The sequence below is a fragment of the Cylas formicarius genome, unplaced genomic scaffold (assembly GCF_029955315.1).
Source record: "Cylas formicarius isolate icCylForm1 unplaced genomic scaffold, icCylForm1.1 PGA_scaffold_10__41_contigs__length_53128322, whole genome shotgun sequence".
Classification (NCBI taxonomy): Eukaryota; Metazoa; Arthropoda; class Insecta; order Coleoptera; family Brentidae; genus Cylas; species Cylas formicarius.
This window is the reverse complement of record NW_026844214.1, coordinates 7298388-7323287: the sequence shown is the minus strand read 5'-3', so window position 1 is coordinate 7323287 and position 24900 is coordinate 7298388. Positions and strand designations below refer to the sequence as shown.

Sequence of the window (24900 nt, the reverse complement as noted above, 5' to 3'; positions counted from 1 at the left end):
TTTGTACGCAGTTAAGTGAATTTTAAGTTTTTCAATTTTTTTTTTGTTTGGAGTTTTTTTTGTGGTTACCGCGTGTCGTTACGGAAATTGCTGAAGCTCCGTCAAACACTACTGCACTGCTTTCCTTGAAAAATTGGGGTTGTCGCTAGTACTTATAGTCGGTTCAGTTTCAATTAATTTAATTTTAGGTAATAAAAGACACGTTTTTGAGTCCATTATGTCCGAAATTAGTGTTAATTGCCGGATTTCTCGATTATTATTAAGACTAGAGCCTAGAGCGCGTGGTAGTGCTACGTTTTTGTGAAACGAAAGATGACGTCAACCGATTTTTTTGTCCCATTCCGTTTCTGAGCTACAGCGATTTTGAAAATTTCGCGATTTGCAGGACCCCTCGTATATCTGTTAACATTAAGTTGTGGAAAAAAAATAAAAACACATCTATAGTGATTTTTTTTACGTAGAAACCAATGAAGTAGCTAGTTATTGTTTGAACAGTTGTTTATTTTGAAATTTTACAATTTATTTTTGATTTTAGTTGGTAAAGGGCAATTTTTGTTCTAATTTATTATTTTAAATTGTTGGTTCTGACCGATACAAAAAATGCTTTGTCTATCGAATTATCAATGATTCAAGAAGTACTGGTCATTGCTTCGGTAATTTTATTAAGGACTTTGTTCTAAGCATTATGGCTGTCAACGAAAACTTGTAGAAAAATTGAATAAATGAATAATCTACGGTTCTATAAATTTTAAAAACCTTATAAATTTAAGTTAGTTCATAATTTGCATCTCGAGCACCAACAACGAAGACTAGAATTTTGTCATTGGTATTTACAAAATATCAACATAGATAGAGATTTTTATAGAACAATTATCTGGTCTGATAGAGCTTATATTAGGATTTTAAATAGGCAAAATAGTCGTTACTAGTCCTAGGAAAACGAATATATTGTATATTCTCAAGAGCAACAAGGCATATTTGGTCTTAGTATTTCTTGTAGGAAGTAATATAGAATTTTGTGGATGTTGCAGTCAAAGTGTACATTCCAGTCAATGTATACATTTACTAGCCAATGCATACATTCACTTCCCATTTTATTGGAATGAACACTTTAACTAGTAACTGCATGCAGTAACTAGGCGTCGCTTCCCATGAACAATTTTTAATGCAGGCCATAAACCTTTCAAATCAGCAATGACGTGGTTAACCAATTCTCGGCCATTGTCCGATTGCAAAATAGATGGTGCCCCAAATAGTAAAAAAGTTCGAAGGAGTTGATCAGCAAATTCATTAGCTGTCTTATTCTTAAGAGCTCTAAGAATGACAAACTTTGATAAGTGGTCCTGGTATACCAATATAAATTTAAATTTATCATCTGGCTGTGATTGGAAGTCAATTAAATCTACTTGACATCTTGAATTAAAAAGAGAAAACACCATTGGCTTAACCACCAAGCCTTTCTTTTCATTCGCCTTTTTTTAAGGCACACTTGACAATTATTTCAAAATGTTTGACTATCTTGTGCTGTTATATTTTTAAAGCGAAGGTTAAGTTCCTTTTTCATTCTGTCTCGTCCACCATGTCCAATTGATAAATGACTTTCATATAAAACTTCAAACAATTCTTCAACAGTAACATAATATAGCACTTTTTCATTTGCTATTGGTGCAATTAGTTTATCCACATTACATACATACACTATATCATAATGTTTTAGTAACCGGGTTTAACATCATTTATTAGTTTTGTATATCTTTCCGCAGCCGTTAGCTTTTTGTGTAGTATTGTTAATATATTCGTAGAATTTAACTTTCATCGCTTCTTTATTAACTAACTGATAATAATAATAATAAAACAAATGGTAAAGTGTTAGGTATACGGATGCAATAAAATTACTTGAAATTATTTTATTATAACTATAATGTATTATTATTTCTACGTAAAAAAATCTGTATAAAGGTGTTTTAATTTTTTCGATAGCTTCAATATTAACGAGGGGTTCCGCGAATAGCGAAATTTTAAAAATCAAACTGTAGCTCAACTGTTGACGGCATCTTTCGTTTCACAAAAAAGTATCCCACAAACAAACCGCAAGCCTCTAGGGTTTACTCGTAACCGAGATATCTCACAATGACAACGAATTTCGGACACGAGATTGTCGATAGTGACATTTTTCTACTTGTCATGTCATCGAAAATTAAAAAAAAAATAGTTTCAATCTAATTGGCAACTTTTTAACGTAAAAATAATAAAAATGTCTATTTTTTATTTTAAATGTTATGCAAGTACGACAGAAAATATAACATTTCAAAAAAATAAGGCAGATATGTAGTTAGTTTAATCAACGTTTATATGAACTGTAGAATACAAACAGGGAATATTTCTCAAACCTAATTTGCATACTCAATAAACACCCTTATTATACAAGTAACGGTTGATGAAACTTAAAAAATCACGTTGTTCTTAATTATCAACTTGCTGTGTCTCACATGATCAATATCTCTCGAGGTGAAAATGTTCGAAATACTCTCCTCGAGTTTGTACCATATTTCGGTCAAAAACACCACCTTTTTACACGAGGGCAAGCAATTTGAACCATCAAAAATACAATGTAGGCAACTTGTTTTTTCAACTATTTCACTTTACCTAAATATCAATCGCCCTAATTAATATTCATTTTAAAGCACCAGCAATATCGTTTGTGATTTTACTGCCTACAAACGTGGAACTCGGTTTAATGTGCGTTCGCTGGAAACATTCACTTCCACACACACATATTATGCTGCTGCCAGGAAAGTTTGGAAAGCTCTATCGAGCATGAAATTCGTGATGAAGTTGAGGTTTCGAATATGCGCATGCCATCACACTGCAATTTCCAATTACAGTCAAGATTGAGATGTCTAGTGGTGTATGAAACAAATGGATTTGTTTGATAATTAACTGTTAATCACCTATTGTTAATCGGGTAATTATTATCACAACAAAAATTGCGAGAATAAATTGGTATTTGGTGGAAGCTTAGCTGTTGGCTGCTTTTAAATTTCAGAAGACATTGTTATCAGGAACCCGAATCAGTGACCTAAAAAGATAAAATATGCAGGTCTCCAATATGTGTAGTACAAAATATGTCAGCAATTTGTATAAAGTTTTAGAATCTCTCCTAGAGGACAAAATATTGCATGTTAAAAACCAAATAGTCCACCAACAACATAGTTTTTTTAAAGGAAGAACCACCTTTATCAATTTATCGACTATGTTTCAGTATATTTCTGAGGATTTTGATAAAGGCTCCTCAAATGGACGTGATACATCTTGATATTTCATAAGCGTTTGATCGCCTAGATTACAAAATTCTAATTCACAAGCTTCGTGCTTTTAGATTTTTCGAATCGCTTGTTAATTTGTTTAAGGTCACACTTCCTCTGAATGCATTGCTTCCTCAGGCGTTCCTCAAAGCTCAATATTGGGGCTATTATTATTCAATATTCTCACCATGAGTACAGCTGTGAAATATCACTATCATCTTTGTGATAAGACTCTCTCCCGTTTTTTGTGACTTGGGAGTAATATTCGACTCGAAATTATCCTGTATTCTTCATATTAATAAAGTACTGGCAGAAGCCTCAAAAAGCTATGGATTTATCGTACGTTGCACTAGAGACTTTAAAAATACATAGGTGATAAAAAAAGTATTATAAAACTCATAAGTCAGATTTAGATTGAAGTATGCATCAGTAGTTTGATCTCCTGGGTACAATGGTCATATTAATAGCCTGAAAAAAAAAGTTTTTGAACTATGTATGGTATAAGTTAGACAAAGTATGTCCCCCACAAAGCTTTTCGCATCCAATATAATTAAATAGATTTGGTTTTGTGCCTCTTAGTGATCGCCATGATTACCATTAATTTGCTTGATTGCTATGAACTATTACGTAGCCAAAATTTTATGGTTCTCTATAATAACTGTAGATACAGTAACACACAAATGGGGTTAAGGCATTGAGAAATCAGTGCATAGGATCGACAATATTTGAGAGGGATCGTAAAGGCTGCCAAGACTCACTATGAGTTGTGGTGCCAGAGAAGAGGAAGAGGATAGTAGCACATTCTTTCTGCCCATCGCAATAAATAATATTTTGACATTTTCGCGTATTTTCTCAATGTGCTCCAAATATAATGCTCGGCCTTTTTTTTGCAATTTATTACCATTTACTGTAATTATTAAATTCCCATTCTCTTGTTACTTTCGAAAATCGATGAAATCGAATTTGTCGAAAGTATCTACGCTCGTATAAAAATGTTATATCTTGGTAACGGTAGATCCTATGGGATCGCCGTTGGTACAGAAATGATATCCGCCGAAAAAATTGTTTTATTGTCCGTTCTCAAAATTTTTGAAATTTTTTTTTTTTTGATAATTTTAGCTTCCAGAAAAATATGTTTTCCTCCATAACAGTTCAACTGATCGGCAAAATTCTTTAGATCCAGTGCAATAACCTTTATTTTAGGCATTTTTTCGATTACATACAGGGTTTTCAGATTATAGGCAAAAATCTAAAGGTCCAAGAAAATTGTTCTTTTACTGAGTAAATTGTTAGCCGAAAATCAAAAATCGTAAAAAATATGGCTAATAGGTTCATATGTGTCATAGGCCGCATCAAGAGCTACAGTTTTTGTATTTGCGGTTTTCATTTATCACATACGCCGCACGGGATATTTGAAAAAATCCATGTTGACATCCCTATTTGTCAAGACTGGATGACGTCATTGATTATTACGGCGCACTGCATGGTTTCAGAAAAAATTTATTTCCTCGAAAACCATTTACTATTTTCACAAAATTCTTGGACCAGGAAACGTGGAAGATTCAGGTTATAACCTCTACTTCGAACATTGTTTGAACCATATACATGTGTCGTTTATGGGCAAAAAATAAAAAGATCCTAAAACTTTCCGTTTTTATGGGTAAATTATTGGCGATAAATGAAAAACCGTTAAAGATGGGATAATTTTATTTGAACGATATCATAAACTGTGCCGAGAGAGAGTTTCAGGTTTCGTCAATTACACAGGGCTCGAGATATTTGAAAAATTCCATTGGACAACGCTATTATTTGAGCCAATTTTAATATTTACCGATGTTTACTGTAACTTTGAAGTTCGACGAGATGTGAAGGACACTTTATACAGGGTGTATGCACGATTAAGTTACATCGATTTTGCGAAAGTTTCATAGTGGTCCGCAGGAGCACGATAGAAAAACCGCAAAGTTCTTTCCTTTAACAACAATAATAAAAAAGTGTTTCGCTCTAGGCGCTACGAACTTCACCCACCCAGCGACGATTTTTCGAAAGCAATCTTGATTTTTTTATTTGAGTTAATGTTTATGTTAGGCTAGACTTTAGTTTAAGTATCGTCATATCATTATTACTTGCAATGCCTCCGTAACTATTTAATACTTTGTACTACTACCTACCTGTTAGTTGGGCTTCATGCCTGTTAGGTGGACTTCTTTAAACAAATAAATAAATAAAAATAAAATTATTGTTGTTTAAAGCATTTTTTGTTTTATACATGCACTTCATCCAAATTATTCCATTTTGTGCCATATTTGGTAAGGATAAGTATTAGCCCAATAAAACTTTTTCTACACTTGCTAAAGTTTACTAAAAAACTTTACATTTTTGTTTTTTACATAATTAGCAAACATCTCTATGAACCAAAAAAATTGCGAAAATCTCCAATTAAACAAGTATCAGATTCACTAAGCAAAAGTAAATTTATCATTACATTTCGATTTAAAAAAGCAGATTTTTTTCTTTCAAAAAGGAAAGCTTCAAAAATGTGTTTTTGTTTTGCAGTACACTGCTAAGACAAGCACCTTAAAAATAATATAATAAAAATATGCAATATTGCGAAACATTCGAAATGTACATCATTAATCTATCCAGCATATTTCATTGTATATGGGATGGATAGTATGAAACGAGTTGATAAGAGCTTAATTATTAAGGGCGTCGTCCTGCCCTAAGCAGTTTTGATAAGAACTTTGATTAGACTAACTTCGTAGACAATACAAATTTGCCTAGAATCTAGTTTAATTTGATATCTGCGGCTAATTGCCTCAATTCAAGCAGTACATGATAAGCCGCTTGTAGTAGTGTTTAAAATATTCCAGAATGGGGATAATTTAAGCGGCACATATTGGCCAGTCTCTGATAATTAATTTATATGTGTGGGGTATTTAAGGTTCATAGAGGGCGACAAAATAATGATTTAAAAAACTCCAAGATAAGCAAATCGCGTTTTACTCGAACACGAATATCAAGTCCTGGATATTTATTTTAGTCTGAGAGCGCATTCATTAATACTGGAAAATTATCCTAAAAGGCAACAAAAATTCAATAGCTCTAAGCAAACACATTGAAAAAATAATAATAAAACCTATTTACTTTTTCGTGAAATTAAATAGGGGAGTCTGATTATTTGTAAAGCTTACACACATACACAAATCAGTGAATACGGTTTTTAGACTTTCGTTCTATTTATTATCATTTAGTTCATTTATCACTCCTACTGCATTCATAGATGTGATGTGTGGAAACGCCCTTTTTGTTTCAATAAATCGCATTTCTAAAGTCCTGTTTCTGTTTATTTTATTAGTTGCCGGAAATAAGTTTAAATTACTTTTGCAAATTAAGAAATAGTCGCGTTCCGGAACCGACTATCTCCCCTTGTCTCATATTTCAAAGTGAAGTAGAGAAGAGAATTCGTGTCACAAAAGACAAATAGTTAGCAGCGTTACCATGAAATAAATAACTCGGAGTTTGGGAAAAGCAAATACAGTATTTTATTCCCACCCAGAACTTTCCAAGTTGTACATATCCGACAGCTTGGTAGATTTTTACCGCACATGTTAAAGTTTGATCGTTCTACTTGTGATGCACTCATGAAAATAATTTGCCACGTAGGAAAAACAAATTGTTGTAATTATGTTAATGATTTGTGCCGTTCAAGTTTCTTCGTGTTTTAAAGGTAAATTCGGTCCCTACATGCACAAAGCATTTGCTGGTCCGAAGGTAATGACAATCGTTATCTCTGTCTAGTCATTAGAGATTTCCATGAGAGATTAAATTTAATTAGACAAAATGGGCGTCCGTTTAATTAGACACAAGATAAATTTCTGATTAGACGTAATTTAGGACTTGTGCGGCCAAGGCCTTTCTAAAACTAGATTAGAAATATAAGCCTGTAGCAAAACCCAACCGTGCTGTCATGGTAATTAATACCCAATTTAGTGAGGCCGAGTCGTACAAAATAAAGAATTTTCAATTTTAAAAAGCAACTGTGTATATTAGTCAATTAATTTATTTAATTTATTATTTATTAGTCTTTGTACATTATCTCCTTTTATGTACTTTTTGAGGCGAACAATCGGCAATTGTATTTAAATAATAGTAAAAATCTATGGAATTTTAGAAATATCAAAATGAAATTCCTCCGGCATATACAGAGTGTACCGAATGGATGGACACATTTTATAAAATAATATAACAATATAAATTTTCGTTCTATGTCCTAAAGTCTATTTTGTGATTTTTTGGTTAATTATGCACAGAAATGACGAGAAAAATACCATTTTTTGAAATAGAGTTTTCTTCTAGATGGCATTTGACTGATAAGCAATAGAATTTGCTTGACCATGTTAATATCACAAAAAAAGATGGACTTTGTTTTTGCAATAACATAAATGGTATGTTTGAAGATATTGACATACTCTGTGTTCCTATCGAATGGCGACCGCTCTGCAAAGAGCTTAAAAGCTGTTTCATTACACAACGGAAATAAATTACAGTATCTTCCGATCTGTCATTCAGCACATCTAACAGAATATTATGAAAGTGTTGAAATTTTACTTGAATCCGTGGAGTATCGCGAGTATAACTGACTGCTGACCTGTAGGAACAGAGCTATGAGTCTGGAAACAAAACGTAAAATTTAAACCGAAGCCGAAAAAGTGCTAATGCCACCCCTGCACATATGTTAGGGTTAATGAAACAATTTGTTAAGAAATTAGATGAAACTTCACAAGCTTTTGAGTATTTCAAGTTTTTTCCGAATTTATCAGAAGCAAACGCAGTTTTTGTTGCAAATTAGACAGATTTTCGCATATGAAAAAATTTCCAACGCTGCTAAATCGTATTCAAAAAGTAAATTTTAGGAGATTACAAAACTGAAAACAACCAAAAGTTAGTTGAGATTATGCTAAGAAATTTAAAGGCTATGGGCTACAAGAAGTACATACATTGCATTCTCATCTAGATTAATTGTAAAAACAACATGGCAGCGTATTCAAGAGAGCAAGGAGAACGTTTTCATCGCAACGTTATCAAGGCCAATACAATGATAAAATGTTGTTTACTGACAGAAAGTGCTTATTTATTTGGATGGGATCATTTTTAATTAAAAATTAGAACCATAGATTTTGAAAAATATCGTTCAATTGTTCTCCCAAATACAAAAGCAAACTTTCATCTAATTGAAATCTGAAATATCGAAATTTTACACTAATTTTTAATTTAATCAAAGACAAATACATTACAAATTACATTAATTTTAAATCAAAGACAAATTTTGTGTGAACCAGTGTAATTGATTAAAATTTTTCCAGTTTACTTGAGCCCACTATATCTAAAGTGCATTTCATGACAATCAAAATCAATTGAGCCCGTTTCTCACTTGCCAACTTTTGGTTAAATCGCTGCCATTTCTAATTTGAGCATGCGCATACACAGTGTGGCAATTAGCCGAGTTGAAATTTTATTGCTGTTTTGCGGACGCGATTCTTTATTGCAGGTGCTACAAATTCAGGAATGTCACTAAAATAAAGAAATAAATACGAATAAGTAAGAATAAAGAAATACTGTGTGTATTTAAAGTTGCATAACCCGCTGCAGTTTTAATTGTTCATTAATTATATATTATTATATTTAACTATAGCATATTAAATGTAATAATTTAATGCTTACGACTAAGCAAGCCGTAGTATTGGCTTAACGAACGCGGTCGACACAAAAGTGTGTGATTTTGTTTTTGAAAGGTTCAAGTTTATTCTGAAATTTTACCAAATGGGCACTGATGAACTTTCAATATCTACTGCTGTACTTGTTCTTACAACCAAATATAAAGTAAGTACAAATTAATAAACAAAAGGGAGAGGAATTCACATATACATTTATTATTAATTACAATGTTGTTTCGTATGCAACGGTTTTCTTTAGTTTTATTGCGGTAGTTTTTGCATCGTCTTTTCCATACACATTATATCAATGCACTTCTGCCGTTTGTTTGTATTTAAATCAAACGACTTTGATCACACGTTCATTAATTTTAAAATTTAATTATCTCCAAATTTCGATACAACTCAAGCGCCGACCTTATTTATTAATATTACATGGAGGTACCGACCATTTTGCGGTTTGTATGTGGCTATAGTTTGTAGTGTTGTTCTATGTGCTGAAATGAAATGTCATATTACACGTCAAGAGAATACTCTGAAATGAATTTAAATTTTGTTGTCTGCGCACTAAATGCTCGGCTGAATGTGCTGCAAGACAATGGTCTGGACGACATTATACATATGATAAAGAAATATGTAGCGAATATTTGCAAGATTTTTTTTGTAATTGTTCCTACTGCTAACTTAAGTTTATTATCGGTACACAGCATAAGGTCTATTGACTCTATTTTACTCCTACATTGCTTATATAATGGAACCTCGGAAAATTAAGTCGAAAATCAATGTTAAGTGATTACGACTGTCTAGCTAACCGAAGCTGTCGTTACGTTATAGTTAGGTAGATTTGTGTACAGCCAATAAATTTAAAAACAGTTATGTTATGTTACCAACTAAATATTAGGTAGTGGGACTTTTGTTTCACATGTTGGTGCAAAATTTTAATGAGTAAATGTTGCAAAAATATTGGTTAAAGTTTAAGAATCTTTATTTTTACCAATAGTCCATTTTTTACAAAAATAAAACTATATTGCACCACCTTGCATTAATCCTTGAATTTAGTCTTAGAATTTAACTGTAGTTTGTCATATTTATAACGAAAAATTAGCACATTCTTCCATAGATCGACATTGCCATTGTCTTAGGGATATTTAATATATTTTAGTTATTTAATCTAATTTATAGTTATAGTTATAGTTTATATAGGTTCGTTGTGTTTATGTGGATTAACTATTAGAACATTATTAATTGTTTTGACTTACTTTTAGAATTCTTCAACTTTTTTATTAATATTAATACATATCTAAACCTGGTAGTTTTTCAAATATTTTATTTTTTCTAAAAAAAAATTAGTATTTTTTCAAGAAAAATGCGATAGCGCCATTATTTTTAATATTAACGTTATTCGAAGAGGACGTAAAAGACATATACAACAGAATTTAAATTAGATGCTAAAATCATAAAAAATGAAAAAATACCGATTTTCTTGGCTCATATACTATTATTTTTTATGAAAAATCTTAACAAAAATCTACAACTTTTATTGAGTATATCCTATACCCATTTTTAATACTTTTCCCATATTTACCCTTCTTTGTGTCTAAAACTATTGCTATACCTTGGTGTCAGTAAATTAAAATAAAACTAAGTATAGATTTTGCTAAAGTTCAATTAATTGAAATGATTTATATACTGGTTGAGACGGAAAATAGTATATCATGCAAGAAGTGAGGTAAACGGCATTTGATTTACTAGTTTACTTGTGACTTAAAAAGTTTATCGAACGTGTTGCCTACTATACTTTTTCTACGACCACTAGTTTTTCGGTGCATTTTCGCAAAACAATACGAATACATTCACTGGCATGACCGTCAGAATTGACAAACGTTAAAATTCAAGGCGTGGGAAATATCTCCGAAAACATCCGATTGCTCCCAAACCCGTGCGGTAAAATCCCGGAAATGTCCGAAGTGGCTCGGGTCCGTGGGAAATAAAACTGACGTGGTAAAGTGACGCTTCCCGCACGCTAGATCGGTGCGTAATTAGGCATTTTACAGACGGGAGTAGAAAAAATTCTTTGTTGGCAGTAAGACTTTAGAAGGCTAAGTAACGTAATACACGTATAAGAACTAGAAAAATTCTTTTGTGTTTAGTGGAACGGTTTGATGCTAGTGGTAGTATTCAATATGAAAAACGGACAGTGGTAAACCGGAATGCTACGAATGAGAAAAAACAATTGGACATTTTACTTCAAGTTCAAGATAGTGCCCAGGTCAGTAGTCGTCAAGTAACTAGCTTATGTGATACATGCCACGACTAGAAAGCAAGAAAGCACAAATATCATCTTTGCGATACAGAACTACACCAAGAATTTCTGCAACGTTATAAATGAAGCAACCGATGACGCTGCTTTTCACTGTAATGATGCAGTTAATGGTCACAACATGCATTATTATTCAGCAGTTAATCCATTCTGGGTACAGGAAGTGCAAAACCAAAACCATTGGTCACTTGAGGTCACTAACCACTTGAGGTGCTATATATTTAAACTTTTTGCAGAATAATTTACCTCAACTTCTTCAAGAAGTTGACAACCATAATAATTACCCACAGAAATGGATCGGTAGAGGTGCATTCATTGGATGGACCCCTCGATATTGTAACTTCAAGAACTTGATAAGCATAATCATTACCCACAGAAATGGACCACTAGATATATTTTTGTGAGGATACGTTAAAGATCATGTTTATGTGAATCCGTACAGGACAACAACACCGTTTATGCTGAGGAACGTCCAAGAAAACGTACGAAGAAATTAAAAATCTGTATTCCAGTAGAACAGCATATTTTTGAAAAATTTAAAATAAACTAAGTTAATAGTATAGGTATTTTTCTACTCCCGGCTGTACAATACCTAATTACACACCGATCTACTGTGCAGGAAGCGTCACTTTATCACGTCAGTTTCGTTTCCCACCGATCCGAGCCACTTCGGACATTTACCGCACGAGTTTGGATGCAATCGGATGTTTTTGACGTTTGAAAATCTGGTTGAAAATGTACCCAAAAACTAACGGTCGTAGAAAAAGTATAGTGTGCAATTCATTCGGTAAACTTTTCAAGTCAAGAGTTATAAAGTTAAAAAGTTTACCGAAGGTGTTGCATACTATACTTTTTCAACGACCGTTAGTTTTTGGGTACATTTTCATAAAACAACACCAATACATTCATTGACATGACCGTCAGAATTGACAAACGTCAAAATTCAAAGCGTGGGAAATATTTCCGAAAACATCTGAAGTGTCTCGGGTTCATGGGAAACGAAACTGACGTGGTAAAGTGAATCTTCTCGCACGCTAGATCGGTGGTTAAATAGGTATTTTACAGGCGGGAGTACAAAATAGTATATTATGCAACAAGTGCAGTAAACGGCATTTGACTCACGAGTTTATTTGACACGAGCGAAGCCCAGCTAGATATCGCACGCAAAACACGAATACATTCACTGACAGAATTCACAAACATTAAAAATCAAAGCGTGGGAAATATCTCCGAAAACATCCGATTGCTCCGAAATCCGTGAGGTAAAATCCCGGCAATGTTATAAGTGACTCGGATTCATGGGAAACGAAACTGACGTGGTAAAGTGACGCTTCCCGCACGCTAGATCGGTGCGTAATTAGGCATTTTACAGACGGGAGTAGAAAAATATTATTATTCCCTTTTCTGTAAATTTCAATTTCGGCAGTTACTTTCCAATGTAACTAACCAAAAACTAACCAACAAAGTTGTTTCTCGTGTTTATTTTTTAATCTTAACAGAGCTCTGTTGCTGGCTTATAGTTTTCGTATAGCCAACTAATAATATAACAGTATGCTTAGACTGAAAGAAATAGTTCACGTTCTTAATAAAAGTTGCAGGTTTTTATAGGTTGTTTCAGAAAAAGAATATGTATGGTGTACCATTTAAGAAAATCGATATTTTTCAATTTAAAATGATGTAAATATAATCATTTATTTTGAACACCCTGTAGTATCTAATTCAAATTCCGTTGCATATACCTTTTGCGTCATTTTTGAGTAACGCTATATCAAATATGAATAATATACCTTCAAAAATAATGGCGGTATCTTAATTTATTTCCAAGCATCAGCACTAGATTTTTTTTAGAAAAATGTAAATATTTAAAGAACTTTTACTTTTTGGTTTATGTTAATATTAATAAAAAACTTAAGGATTTCAAAACGTATTCAAAAAAAATAAACAAGTGTGTATTCTATTATCACGCTTTTTTAAGTCACCCTGTATACATTAAAATAATCTCAAATTGTGCATTCTAACAATCTTTTCAACTTTTTTATTTACCATTTTCTCATAACTTTTGAAACCAGTGAGATAATGAACTCTTATCGTTTACTCGCCCCGTATACAAGATATAAATACAAATTAAAAACGTAATTACAAATATTAGTACGAAATATATGAATAAGTTTAATTAGGAATGCATTATTATTACCGCTAACTTTTTTAACGTTCGTTTCAAACTTAATATGAGCAAAGGAAAAGTAATTTGAAACGAAAAACTTTTTAGTAGCAGGAATATATTTCTCACCCAAAACTACCGCTAAAGCATTTAAAGCGAGAAGTTCAACTTATTAGTCGTCAGAGTGCTGTAGGAATTTAAATGGCCAACTAGGACCTTGTAACTGCAATCCGTAGCTTTTCTAGGGGAAATAAATTAACTTTCTACATGCCCTGACAGACATTTTTAAGGTCGTATCCCTTTGAAGCACTTAAGCGTCGATTTAACTAAATTTGCAGTGATTACAAATCGGTCTACCAAACTTAATAGACCGGATTCGTTCTGCTGGGGTCAGTTTAATTTACGTAAAATATACGAAATGTTTCCGCCAGTTGAATTAATGAAAATTAATTTAATTTTGTTAAACAAGGTAATAGCACTATTCATGGGGCATGTAGAGACAAATACATAGCACCTCCATTTACCTGTTACACGAAACGTCAGTATTGGATCAGTCCAATACCCCTTACTTCTATGTTGTGGGTTTTGTGACAATTTAATTGATATTTCCACATTCCTACAAAATTCTCACCCGACGGCTATGATGTTTCGGAATCCTTTTGACTCAACTCGTTTACATTTACATAGAGCGGAAGGATAATAACAAGAGCGTTAGAGGCGCGAGCCTTAAATTTATAACGTCCATGTTACAAAGTCTAAAACTTATTATGGTCTATTCTTTTGTAACGGTATTCTGCATAATAATTTTCGTCCTACAAAATTACATATGCTAATACCAAGGCTCCTCGTGGAGTTTGTGTAAGGAAAGATCGTAAACATAAATGATAATGCAATTTTTCAATGACGTAATAAAGATTACCATATGCAGTGAAGCGATAAAATTGGAAACTAGTCCTTTTACCCACTTTACCATATTTATTTGTCAGATAATCTTATAGTTAAAACGAATTTTTACTCATGATTCTCAGACGACCTACCAAATCTGCAAGACATTTAACTTCAAGCAGTTGGTAGAGGCTCAACTACGGGAACATAACTAGTTTTTTGCGCAACAAAATGTAATTACAGTGTTTTTGTCTAAACCTTTTGCAAAATTTGCAGTTGTCCTGAATTGACAGAACATTTTTTTTGTACCTCCGAAATGTTTCAAATGGAAAAGTAATGCCTATATGTTTGAAATTTGAAACAACGAAAATATACTTACATAAATATTTACATGTCAATTTACTAAACCGAATTCTCTACATTTTTAGGTACACTTAAATATAGCTACGAAGGATGTTTGAGTAATATGTTTTAGTGTACAAGGATTGCAGGAAATATAAGAAAGCAATTAAGTTTAATTTTTACTAGAACAAGCATAAGAAATATTCCTTGGCAAACATATGAGGTGCTTCTTTAACATTTTTTCACTTAGATGTTTCATGTGCGATATCTAGCATTTCAAAGTTAATTTAAATGGAGGTTAAACCTATGAGTATGAAAACTAACGCTTTACGGTGATTTACAAAAAAAATAGCTTACATAAAAAAATACATGTAGAAATTGCATTTTTTCAGACCTTAAATCCTTTTTGGCCGCGAAAATTTAATAGGATTTCGACATATTTTTGTTGAAAACCGCGAGGTCTTATGGGTCCTACGTCAGGATTTGTCATTAGAGCTGCCATTGGTTAAAAACGAAATTTTAATTCTCGCGCATGCGCACGACAACTCCTTTTTTACATAGTGAGTTCCTGTACTGTCAGCATAAGCAGGGCCTCTATATGTCTAGTATAGTCTAGCTATATGGTTTTATTTAAAATTTCTACCAGAAATTGACTGTAATTTATTCGTAGATATATAATTTTTTGATGACCTTTACATTATTCTCATATTTACTCTTTTAACTATTCGGCTTTGTTTTCGTTTTTATTTATCTAAATTTTACCAATTTATTATAAGTATAAATACAAATTGATATTTATTAAATAGCTCCTTATAATGGTGGTGCAAAATGGCGTCAAATTTATGAGTCATAGTCAATTAACATAATATCTCATAGTTATCGGGTAACTTTGATATCATGTCAAAATTTTGCAACACGTTTTGGTATTATAGTTTGTATTATAAAATGACTATATTCTATTCTAGTTATGGATGTTATCGGGTATATTTCAGACTTCTAGGCTAAATCAGTTTAAAAGAAACCACGAAAGAAGCAAATACTATCCAAAAATTACCAAAAACTAATTTTTCGTGAGCCAACTTTGGATCGTTTTTGCTCCTTTGTTTCTAGCAGATAAACTAGTTTGATCGACGACTACACAATTTTATTTTATTCGAGTGATTTAAATGGGTTTTCCATTGGGTACAACTAATGATACATGATGATAACTAAGTCTTGTGTCAAAAAGATTCGCACGTTGTTCAAGAAGGTTTATTGAGTCCATGCGAATCTCTAATAGAGGTCTTCGTCTTAAACTTTGTTGCACACAATAAGTTCTTGTTTCCTTTTCATATAACATATATTAAAACCATTCTAAAAGCGACCGAGGTTCGTCTAAGTAAATAGTGCGGGTATATAACATTTTAAAAGCAACCTCGTTTCGAAATATTTTAAAGATAACCGCGTAATATTAATTTTTGTTTCTCGTTTCAGGTGAGAATCCCGCCGCAATGCAGCACGGTGGCCGAGGTCTATCTTGGCTCCAGTGCAGTCCGTCGTCCTGGTTAATAGTGTTTTCATTTATCGTTATGATGTGCTAGTTGCGACCAACTACCGTGTAAAAAATATAAATAAAATTTCAGAAAATTGGTTAATGTTGACGTTGTTACTATTAATATTAAAATAGAGCGAATCTAAAGTCATAGTGATGTGTGAGCTATTCAATATGAACTTTAATCAGATCGAATATTAGTATACTAACTGTACATTGTGGTAATAATAATACTCCGAAAAAAATATCAAATTAAAATGTGGTAACGGAGGCCGTGTTTTTTTTTACTTCCTTTTATCAAGTCTCTTGGAAAGATAATGAAACGTATACTAAAAAGACGAAGATAAATGGAATTGTTGGCAAAGTGTGTGTGATGTTTTTCTACTTCTTCAAGTGCCCAGAACATTGGCGATCAGTCCGCAGCAGATTTAAACAATGTGGTGATGCTTACTCCATACCACTGACGAAGATTTCTGAGCCAAAAATTACGTGGGCAAAATACTTCAGCTTCCTTCTTTTAATGCTATTAAGTGCCTCCCTTTCTTTGTTCATGTGTTGCAGAACCGATTGATTCATTACTCTATCCACTCATGATATCTTCAGCATTCCCCAGTAAGCCCACATTTCGAAAGCCTAAATCCTCTTAAACATTGCTTCTTCTTCAAGTGCCGTGTTCTCCCAGAACATTGGCGATCGGTAGCATAGTCTTCATTTTGTCAGCAGCAGATCTAAACAATGTCATAGTGCCTACTCCATACCACTGACGAAGATTTCTAGGCCAAAACGTTCTTGGGCGACCAGGACCACGTTTTCCCGCTAATTTTCCATACGCGCATTACGTGGTTACGTGGGCTAAATAATCCAGCTTTCTTTTTTTAATAGCATTAAATACCTCTCCTTCCTTTGTTCATGTGTTGCAGAACCACTTGATTTTTCACTCTGTCCACTCATGATATCTTCAACATTCTCCGGTAAGCCCACATTCCAAAGCCTAAATCCCCTTACAAATTGTTTCAGTGATCGTCCATGCTTCCGTACCGTAGAATAATATGCTACTTGTACTCTCTCCACTATTTCTCCATTTACGCTGATATCTGTTATGTTATTAGTTATGTTATGTTATTGGTTGGTTTTATTTATATTTAAGCGTAATCCATTTGTTGACTATGATCTGTTACCGCTGATAAAAGTAGCTTTAAATCGTGCTTATCTGTTCCTAGCAATTACACCCTTCGACGGCTTGCCTGAAGATTTTGTCTGCATATAAATTAAACAGAAGCACACATCCTTGTCGAAGTCCTCTCATAATAGGCACTTCTTCAGATGTTTGGCAGTTAACTCTTATGTCAGCTGTCTGGTTCCTTCAGCTCTGTATTCAACATTGTAAGGTTTTAAGGCTTCTTATAGTAGGCCATGAAATTCAAATAAATTATTGTCACTATTGTTATTAAATGTTTGATTTAATAACCCTATTACACCAAAATTTTATAAATTTTACTATTAGTTAATTTTATTTCATTAATGTTAATTACTATCACATACTAAATTATTATTTCAAGTTAAAATGATTATTCATGAAGTATTTTTATCCGTGTTGTACACGTACTAGTACTGAAAGTACTGATAAGTCTGGAGATCTGAGTGGCCATCTTATGGAACCGCGTGTGCCAATCCAACGATTAGGAAAATTATTGTTTCAAGATGGACGTATGGAGCTTACGGGACTTCTTCGCATGTTTCTGGAAAGATATTTTTCAATATTAGATTTCTTAACGCCGACACTATCCTCAATTTTTCTACAATAATCTATAGAAGTAATTTCCCGATACGACTTGTTATACGTTTTTGGCCGACCTTTGCGAAAAGATCCAAAATTTATTATGTTGGTTTTAAACCTACTAAATATTTTTTATTGGGTTGTCTTCATTCTGGATACCTACATAGCATATTTGTAAAAGCAAAACGTACTTTATTCTCTATTATACCTGTGCAAATATATCGGAGATGTATCTCTGTTTTCACGACATAGCACAAAACAACGCAGCATGTCCCATGTTCCAAAGTCTTCGTTGACAGCCATAATATTTAGATCATTTTAATTAACAAATTAAATGGTTTAATAAAATTTGCAGCAATATTTTTGTAATATTAATAATTCGACAGACAAAGCGTTTATTTGTTTAACCACTAAAATTAAAGCGGATATAATACAATGACGTGAAATAATACGTGGCGTCCCATTTAAAAATATCCCTATTTGAAAAATTACAAAAAAGCTGGAAAAAATAGTTGCTCCGTTGGATTCTACGTAAAAAAATCTCTCTTATTTTTATTTTTTCATTACTTGAATATTAACAGAGATATGAGGTGTATCGCAAATCACGAAATTTCTTTCGTTTCACAAAAAATTATTCTGCTTCTATTTTTTTTAATTTTGTGGGTACGACGGATTGGTTGACAATTAGGCGAGATCAAATATTCGTCCAAATTATACTGGAACTTGCAAGTAGCATAGTTAATTTTGATTACAAATTACAAATTCTATTCGTGGCAGCTACTGCCTTGGTTGAATATTCAAGGGAATTGAAATCCAATCATCCCTTTTATATTTCTGACCAAGACATGTTCCACGAAGAACTCGAATCCGTCGGATTTTCACTTTTTAATTGACTCTAAAACATGGTGTTTTGTACATTTTTCTTCTAGTGTTGTAGTTAGTCCAGAGTTTCTGGATCGAATTTATATACTTCAATTCAAACAATGATACTTCTCACACACTGCAGATCTCAAATTGGAAAGTCATGGTTTGCACCTCATCTCGACACTGATGGTAGCTGCTCGATCAGGAACATGTGGTGCGCCATTAAAAGTGGTGTGCGGCAACAAGGGATATTTGCAATCCCCGATTAAAAAGTCGGTTCGTGAAGGGTGAGGAGACGGGCGGAAGACGTTCCACAGGACGGAGTTCCTGGGGATAAAGAAAGTCCCGTGATTATTATTGTTTCTTTAGAAATTTCTAGTGTTACGTTCAGTAAAAGTTTGGTAGTTTTCAAATTTTGTGCCTTATTTACCGCCGTAGAACCCACGACACACTCTCGGAGGTCCGAGAGCATCTCAAACAGATTTAATAAGTTTCAGAGACGCAAAACCTGGAGGATATTATCCCTGTGACTTCACACAAAGAATAATTATTTTACCGTAAAACAATAACATTAAGCATAGCAAAATGTATGAAACTACCGATTTGATTCCAGACGATCGATTAGATCCCATTAGATGCATCTGACTTGTATTATCAGTTTGGTCACGAATTTTGCGGGGGAAATTTTGAAGACAGAATAACGTTGAGAATAGCTACATGCAACGCTTTCTATCGCAAACACGACCCGGTGAAAAACGTGTGCAAAATTACAATTCACATATATATCCTTAGATACATTTAGATACGTGAAAATTTTCTCTATGTGTAAGTGGTTACAATAACAAAACAAAAATCCTAAAGATAATCTTCAAGAAACGGCTACAAAACTTTAGCGTTTGTTTTCCAACTTATTGTGGATTGTTTTAAAGGATCTTACTATTAAATTGGAAAATGGAATTTGCTGCAGTTATTAGCATGAGGTGCTATATGTAACAAATTAAATTGTAAATTATTTCAATTTCTTCTTCTTCTGGATTCCTCCTGCGTCGGTAAATCACCCTGTTGGCTTCTTCAGAGCTTCAATATATAAGCAGATAAGGAGCAACAGGACGACTGGCGAAACGTCAACAAGTTTGATTTACAAACCACCTACTCAGGAGCAATCTAGAAGATGTGTAAATAATATTGCAGTAGCCTGTGGAAGTTTTTTTGCAATTAGTTAGCAATCTTAATAAATATTTAATATAGCGTTCGTATCGGCGAATTACATTAAAAGAAAATGTTATTGGCTAAGGTATTTCCAAAAACCCATCATCAGAACCCTCGTTTATAATGACCTTTATTTTGAAATAGCATATATAAAGCATAGTAACCAATATAAAAATAAAAATCCTTTGGGTATCAAGAGTAAGGAACACGTTGCTACAATTGGTACAGAGTTGCGACGAATACATTTGAAACTGCTCTTTGAAATTATTTTTTTTCTAAAGTCAACAATCGCTAAAAGTGTTTTTCCTTTGTATATCATATTATAAAATATTTTAATTACTTTAATTCGTCATGTGCACAAAATATTTGAATAAGAATTTGTGCGTCTGTGTAGATTACGGAACAGCAAAATATAAATAAATATAATTTTAAAATCTAATTTTGATTAAAAATAAATGTGAAACGGCACCAATCCACGATCTAAATTTACTTCGATCCAGCAGAAACCGTATTTTCATGTAAGTGCCTCGAGAGACAGCTCAGGAAATATCACAAAATTGTACTCGCTTTTCGAGATCATCAGGGTGCAGTTTTACGATACGCATTTTGTAACGTTTGATACTATATTCTTCCTGATATGTCTCCAATCAAGTGCATGAGAAAAAGCATCTATACCTAACAAAATTTGAGGCATATAGATTTTCCCGAGCTCACTATCATCTAGCAATTTTTATTAAAAAATTTCAAATAAGTTATAGTTTTTTTAACACATTCAATAGCTTTGTTTTGTTCACTCAACAAACCATTTAATTTTGTAATAAGTAATATTATTAGTTAGCCATTACATTAATATATTATGAATGACAATGTAATTGTAGATTTTCTCGAACATTAGCAATCTTTTTTTTTTCAAAGAAACTTCCGCGGGCTACTGTAATACTTTTTACAAAACTTCTGGATTCCTCCTGCGTCGGTTTTTGCTGAGTCGAACTTGCTGACATTTCGCCGATCATCCGGTGGGCTCCTTCAGAACTTGACTGAAACTGGCTCTCATTTTACTGTACCTGCTTATATATTGTTTGAGGGGGCGGGGCTAAATGAGGGATATAAACACCGTCTCGGATGACTGACTCCCATATTGGTGACAGATAGAGACCTGAGTCGCGGTTAAGATTGTTAGGTTTTTTATAGATTTCTATAGACTCTCGGATTTTTCGTTGGTAGAAGAATTGATTACATGCAAGAATTTTAATTTTATGGAATAAAATTTTATGTCCGGTTTCGTGATTTTGTTCGGCAAAAGCTGATGAGTTTGTCTTAGTCGTAAGGCTTTTTTTATCTAAAATGTATTCTTTGTCACATATGCATGGAATGCTGTAAACTCCTGGCATCTTAAATGGAATTTTATTTTTAACGGACCAAAGATGTTGAGAGATTTTTGGACAGGTGGTAAATCTGGTTTTGACGTTATACTTCTTGAGAACTTTTGATATGTGATGCATATTTTCAATGTAAGAAAGGACCACTTTGGCAAGTGTAAGATTGCTTTCCGCCTCATTGCTATTGGAAGGTTGTGGTGAAGGGTATTTTTTGATCGAACGCTTAATATCTTTAATGTGGAGATTATTAGAGAGAAGAGCAGAGGTAAGGTGTTTAAATTCTGGGTTCAGTGACTCGGGCTGAGATAGTTTTACTTCTCTGTAAACAAGACAGTTGATAACCTATGATTTTTGGGCCGGATGGTGATGTGACCATGCTATACAACCTAACGTATTCTCTAGTAAAATATCTAGCTTCCTTATTAAAACACTTTACAGAGAAAACTGATAGTTTCGTACTTAATTTCTTTCCATTCATGGAACAATTAAAAAGCATTCCAAAAAAATAAAAATCAGATTTCGGAAGTGGAACAAAACTAAAATTTTTCAACAGAATAATAATATGATTATGTATTCATATACCCAATTTTACAGCAATTTCAGCCACCCTGTCTCCATTATCGTTCCGGAGATCTCAAATTTTTTTGAAAAAATATTAAAAAACGGGATTGCTATTTCGAAAAATTTGAAATCGTACACCACCATCAATTTCGGTTCCAGAACAGTAAATCCGTCAAAGATGCCATTACTACACTGACAGAAAAAATCTTTAAATCATTAAATAGAAATCTTAAATCACTCTGTTTATCTCTTTCTATTTAGATATTAAGAAAGCATTCCATAGCGCAAATCACAACAGGTTGATTGATGTTTCGGAGGGTATACGATTTAGGCGAGTAGCCTTAAAATAAAATTAACATCACAGGATAGTGTGCTTAGTTGTGAAAGAAGGGTTGAATATGGAGTTCCACAGGGAACTGTATTGGGTCCAATCGTCTTTGTTTTGTATACTGATACTGATGCATCATGGGCTGTGTTCAAAAATAACGTCCAAAAAGACTTAAAATTGTTGTATAATTACTTTTCCCATAAAGACCTAACTTTATTTATTTTATTTATTATGTTAAATACATCGGTATCTACATGGACACTTGAAAATATAACAGTGATAAAAAAATTGAGATCCCTTCTCCCAATATTCAAGAATGCCACGGAATTTTGTGACATAAAACAACTAAAATGTTGTATAGTGCATTGGTTGAACCACATCCTACATACGGTCTCTTGGGTGGGGTGGTTTGACTAATAACTACCACAGGAAAAATGTGTAAAAGTGTGTTCTTAAATTTATATATAACAAACCGCTGATTTATCCTTCAGAAGGCAAAGGCCTTCAAAGGGCAAAGGCCTTAGATGTTAGACAATTATTTTTTGTCAGCTTACCATTGTTCGACACGATCTCAAAGGCAAAAACTGCGAGAAAAGACTATACAATGGATATAAAAAGAAAATAAATGTTTGGGCTATTCAGCAGCTGAAACTTTATATCCACCAACAAGTAGATTTAAAAAATAGTTATTTTATTATTAGTTCTTAGTGAAGCTGCGTATAGTTTGTTCCGATTTTTGCACGTCTGTTATATGCCACACACTTATAACCTAAAATTTATATGTATTCATTTTTTGCTTTATTTATGTTGTTCAGCTCACAAACAAATATTCATATAATATTTCGTAAGCTTTTCCCCTCTTTATTTCCTATTTATGTATCTCTACTTATTGGTATTAGTATTATAATAATTATTATTAAAAAAGCAGATAAATAGAGGATTCCTTTAGATTGATACTAGATTAAATATACAAATAACTTATCTCTTATTACCTAATTTGTTAAACTCGTTCGTGGTTTAAGGTGCCCCGCCGTTTTATCGTATTAGTTTATGGCGTTTACGTGGCCTGGCTCGACACTGAAGTACACAAAATATTTATGGCATAAATTACTGTCTAGCAGATAACAGAACATTGCGCGAAGTTGGTCGTCTAATATTATCTTACTGTGTATGCAAGCCGTGTATTGTTTGCTGTTTAGTCTCGTTAATATTTGTAGATGGCATCTGCTCTGCATCTCACAAATTTGGTACATAGCTTTTAAACATCGACGTGCACTTTTCACCGAAAAATACAACAAAGTTACGCCACTGGGTCCTCGAGTAAAAAAATAAAAATTCTTTTTATGTATGACGAAATGGCTGATCTCATTTTGGTGTTCGTTTTTGACTATTTTTAGGCTGATCTGGTTTCTCTTTCTCTTGGAATCTAGTACAGGATGTGGACTAGATATTTTTGAAAAAGTTATAGGCACGCCACGGCTTTTTTGTGTAAATAAAAATTTGCCTTGAAATTCCTCTTCGTTTGGAGGAAAATTTCAATCTATGACAATAATAATAAAAGAAGAAAATTATGATAAGAAAAAATAGAAACTGTTTTTTTGTCTCCTTTGCTATAAATGCTTGAACTATTGCTTTTTATTCTTTACGCCGGAAAGCGTTCGTATTACTAAAACAGCTGAAGAATTTAGATTTTTCCTAACATTCTTCTGCTAAGAAAGAGTGTGGATAATTTCATAGAAATATTTAGCAAGTTAAGGTAACGATGATATATATGATTTTTTTTCCAAAAGCCCAAAGAAATATAGCAATAGTTTTATATTGAACTTTTCTTTTTACAGTCACCTAAAGATTTGAAACCTTATTAGCACCCTAGTAAGTAAGTAAAACACAGCCTTTATTTTTCTGGGTTAAGTACACATTTCCAGTTTAATTTTTGGAATATAAAGGTTCGTGGTGTGCTTTAAGGTCTGTCAAATTCACGTGTGACACGACTCCAATCATTTACATCTAGAGTCATCTTCTGAGCTACTGATTTTTGCCCAATTTGCCTCAATTTTAATTTTATTGGCAGATTTATAATACTGAACTGAAATAAATTTGAGTGCATCGAAATCGACCCATTGTGAAAATTTGACTCCAGTATAGTAAAATAACTGCACGAATAAAATTAACTTTGTTTTAATAATAAAAACAAATAGGATTATTGACAATTAGGAACTCAACACTTATTTTGTAATAATGGGTATGACTCCCTCTTACCCTAATAACATCTCTTACTCGATTAGCCGTAGATCGAATCAAGTCCGCTATCGTTTCGTGTGAAATTTTAAGCCACTCTTCTTACTGCAACAATAAGCTCTAGCATCGAGGTTGGGGTACCGATGTAGCGTGATTTCTTAAAATATCCTAGCGTGCCTAGGTTCGTGCGTCCACACAAAAATTGGACCCCATATCATGCAGGAACCATCTCCATAAGGGCTCCGTTCTTCATTGCAGCGTTCTGCAAATCGCTCTCCTGGTCTTC

The 24900-nt window shown here is 33.1% G+C and overlaps 1 protein-coding gene and 1 long non-coding RNA gene across 3 annotated transcripts in view; one reads left to right on the top strand and one right to left on the bottom strand.

The window, feature by feature from the left end:
* The window catches only part of LOC132699489 (limbic system-associated membrane protein-like), a 410528-nt gene extending 394007 nt beyond the window's left edge, over positions 1-16521 (top strand). For both annotated transcript variants that reach the window (XM_060666249.1, XM_060666242.1), the window contains exon 8: positions 16201-16521. In XM_060666249.1, the coding sequence (XP_060522232.1) occupies positions 16201-16307 (107 nt within the window). In that variant the 3' untranslated portion in view covers positions 16308-16521. The remainder of the gene's footprint in view (positions 1-16200) is intronic.
* A 1368-nt stretch (positions 16522-17889) lies between these two features.
* LOC132695767 (uncharacterized) lies at positions 17890-23443 on the bottom strand. Its single transcript, XR_009617879.1, has 3 exons — positions 23369-23443; positions 19071-19226; positions 17890-17997 (listed from the first exon to the last, which is right to left on the bottom strand). It is a non-coding gene; the product is annotated as an uncharacterized LOC132695767 (long non-coding RNA).
* Positions 23444-24900: the final 1457 nt, after the last annotated feature.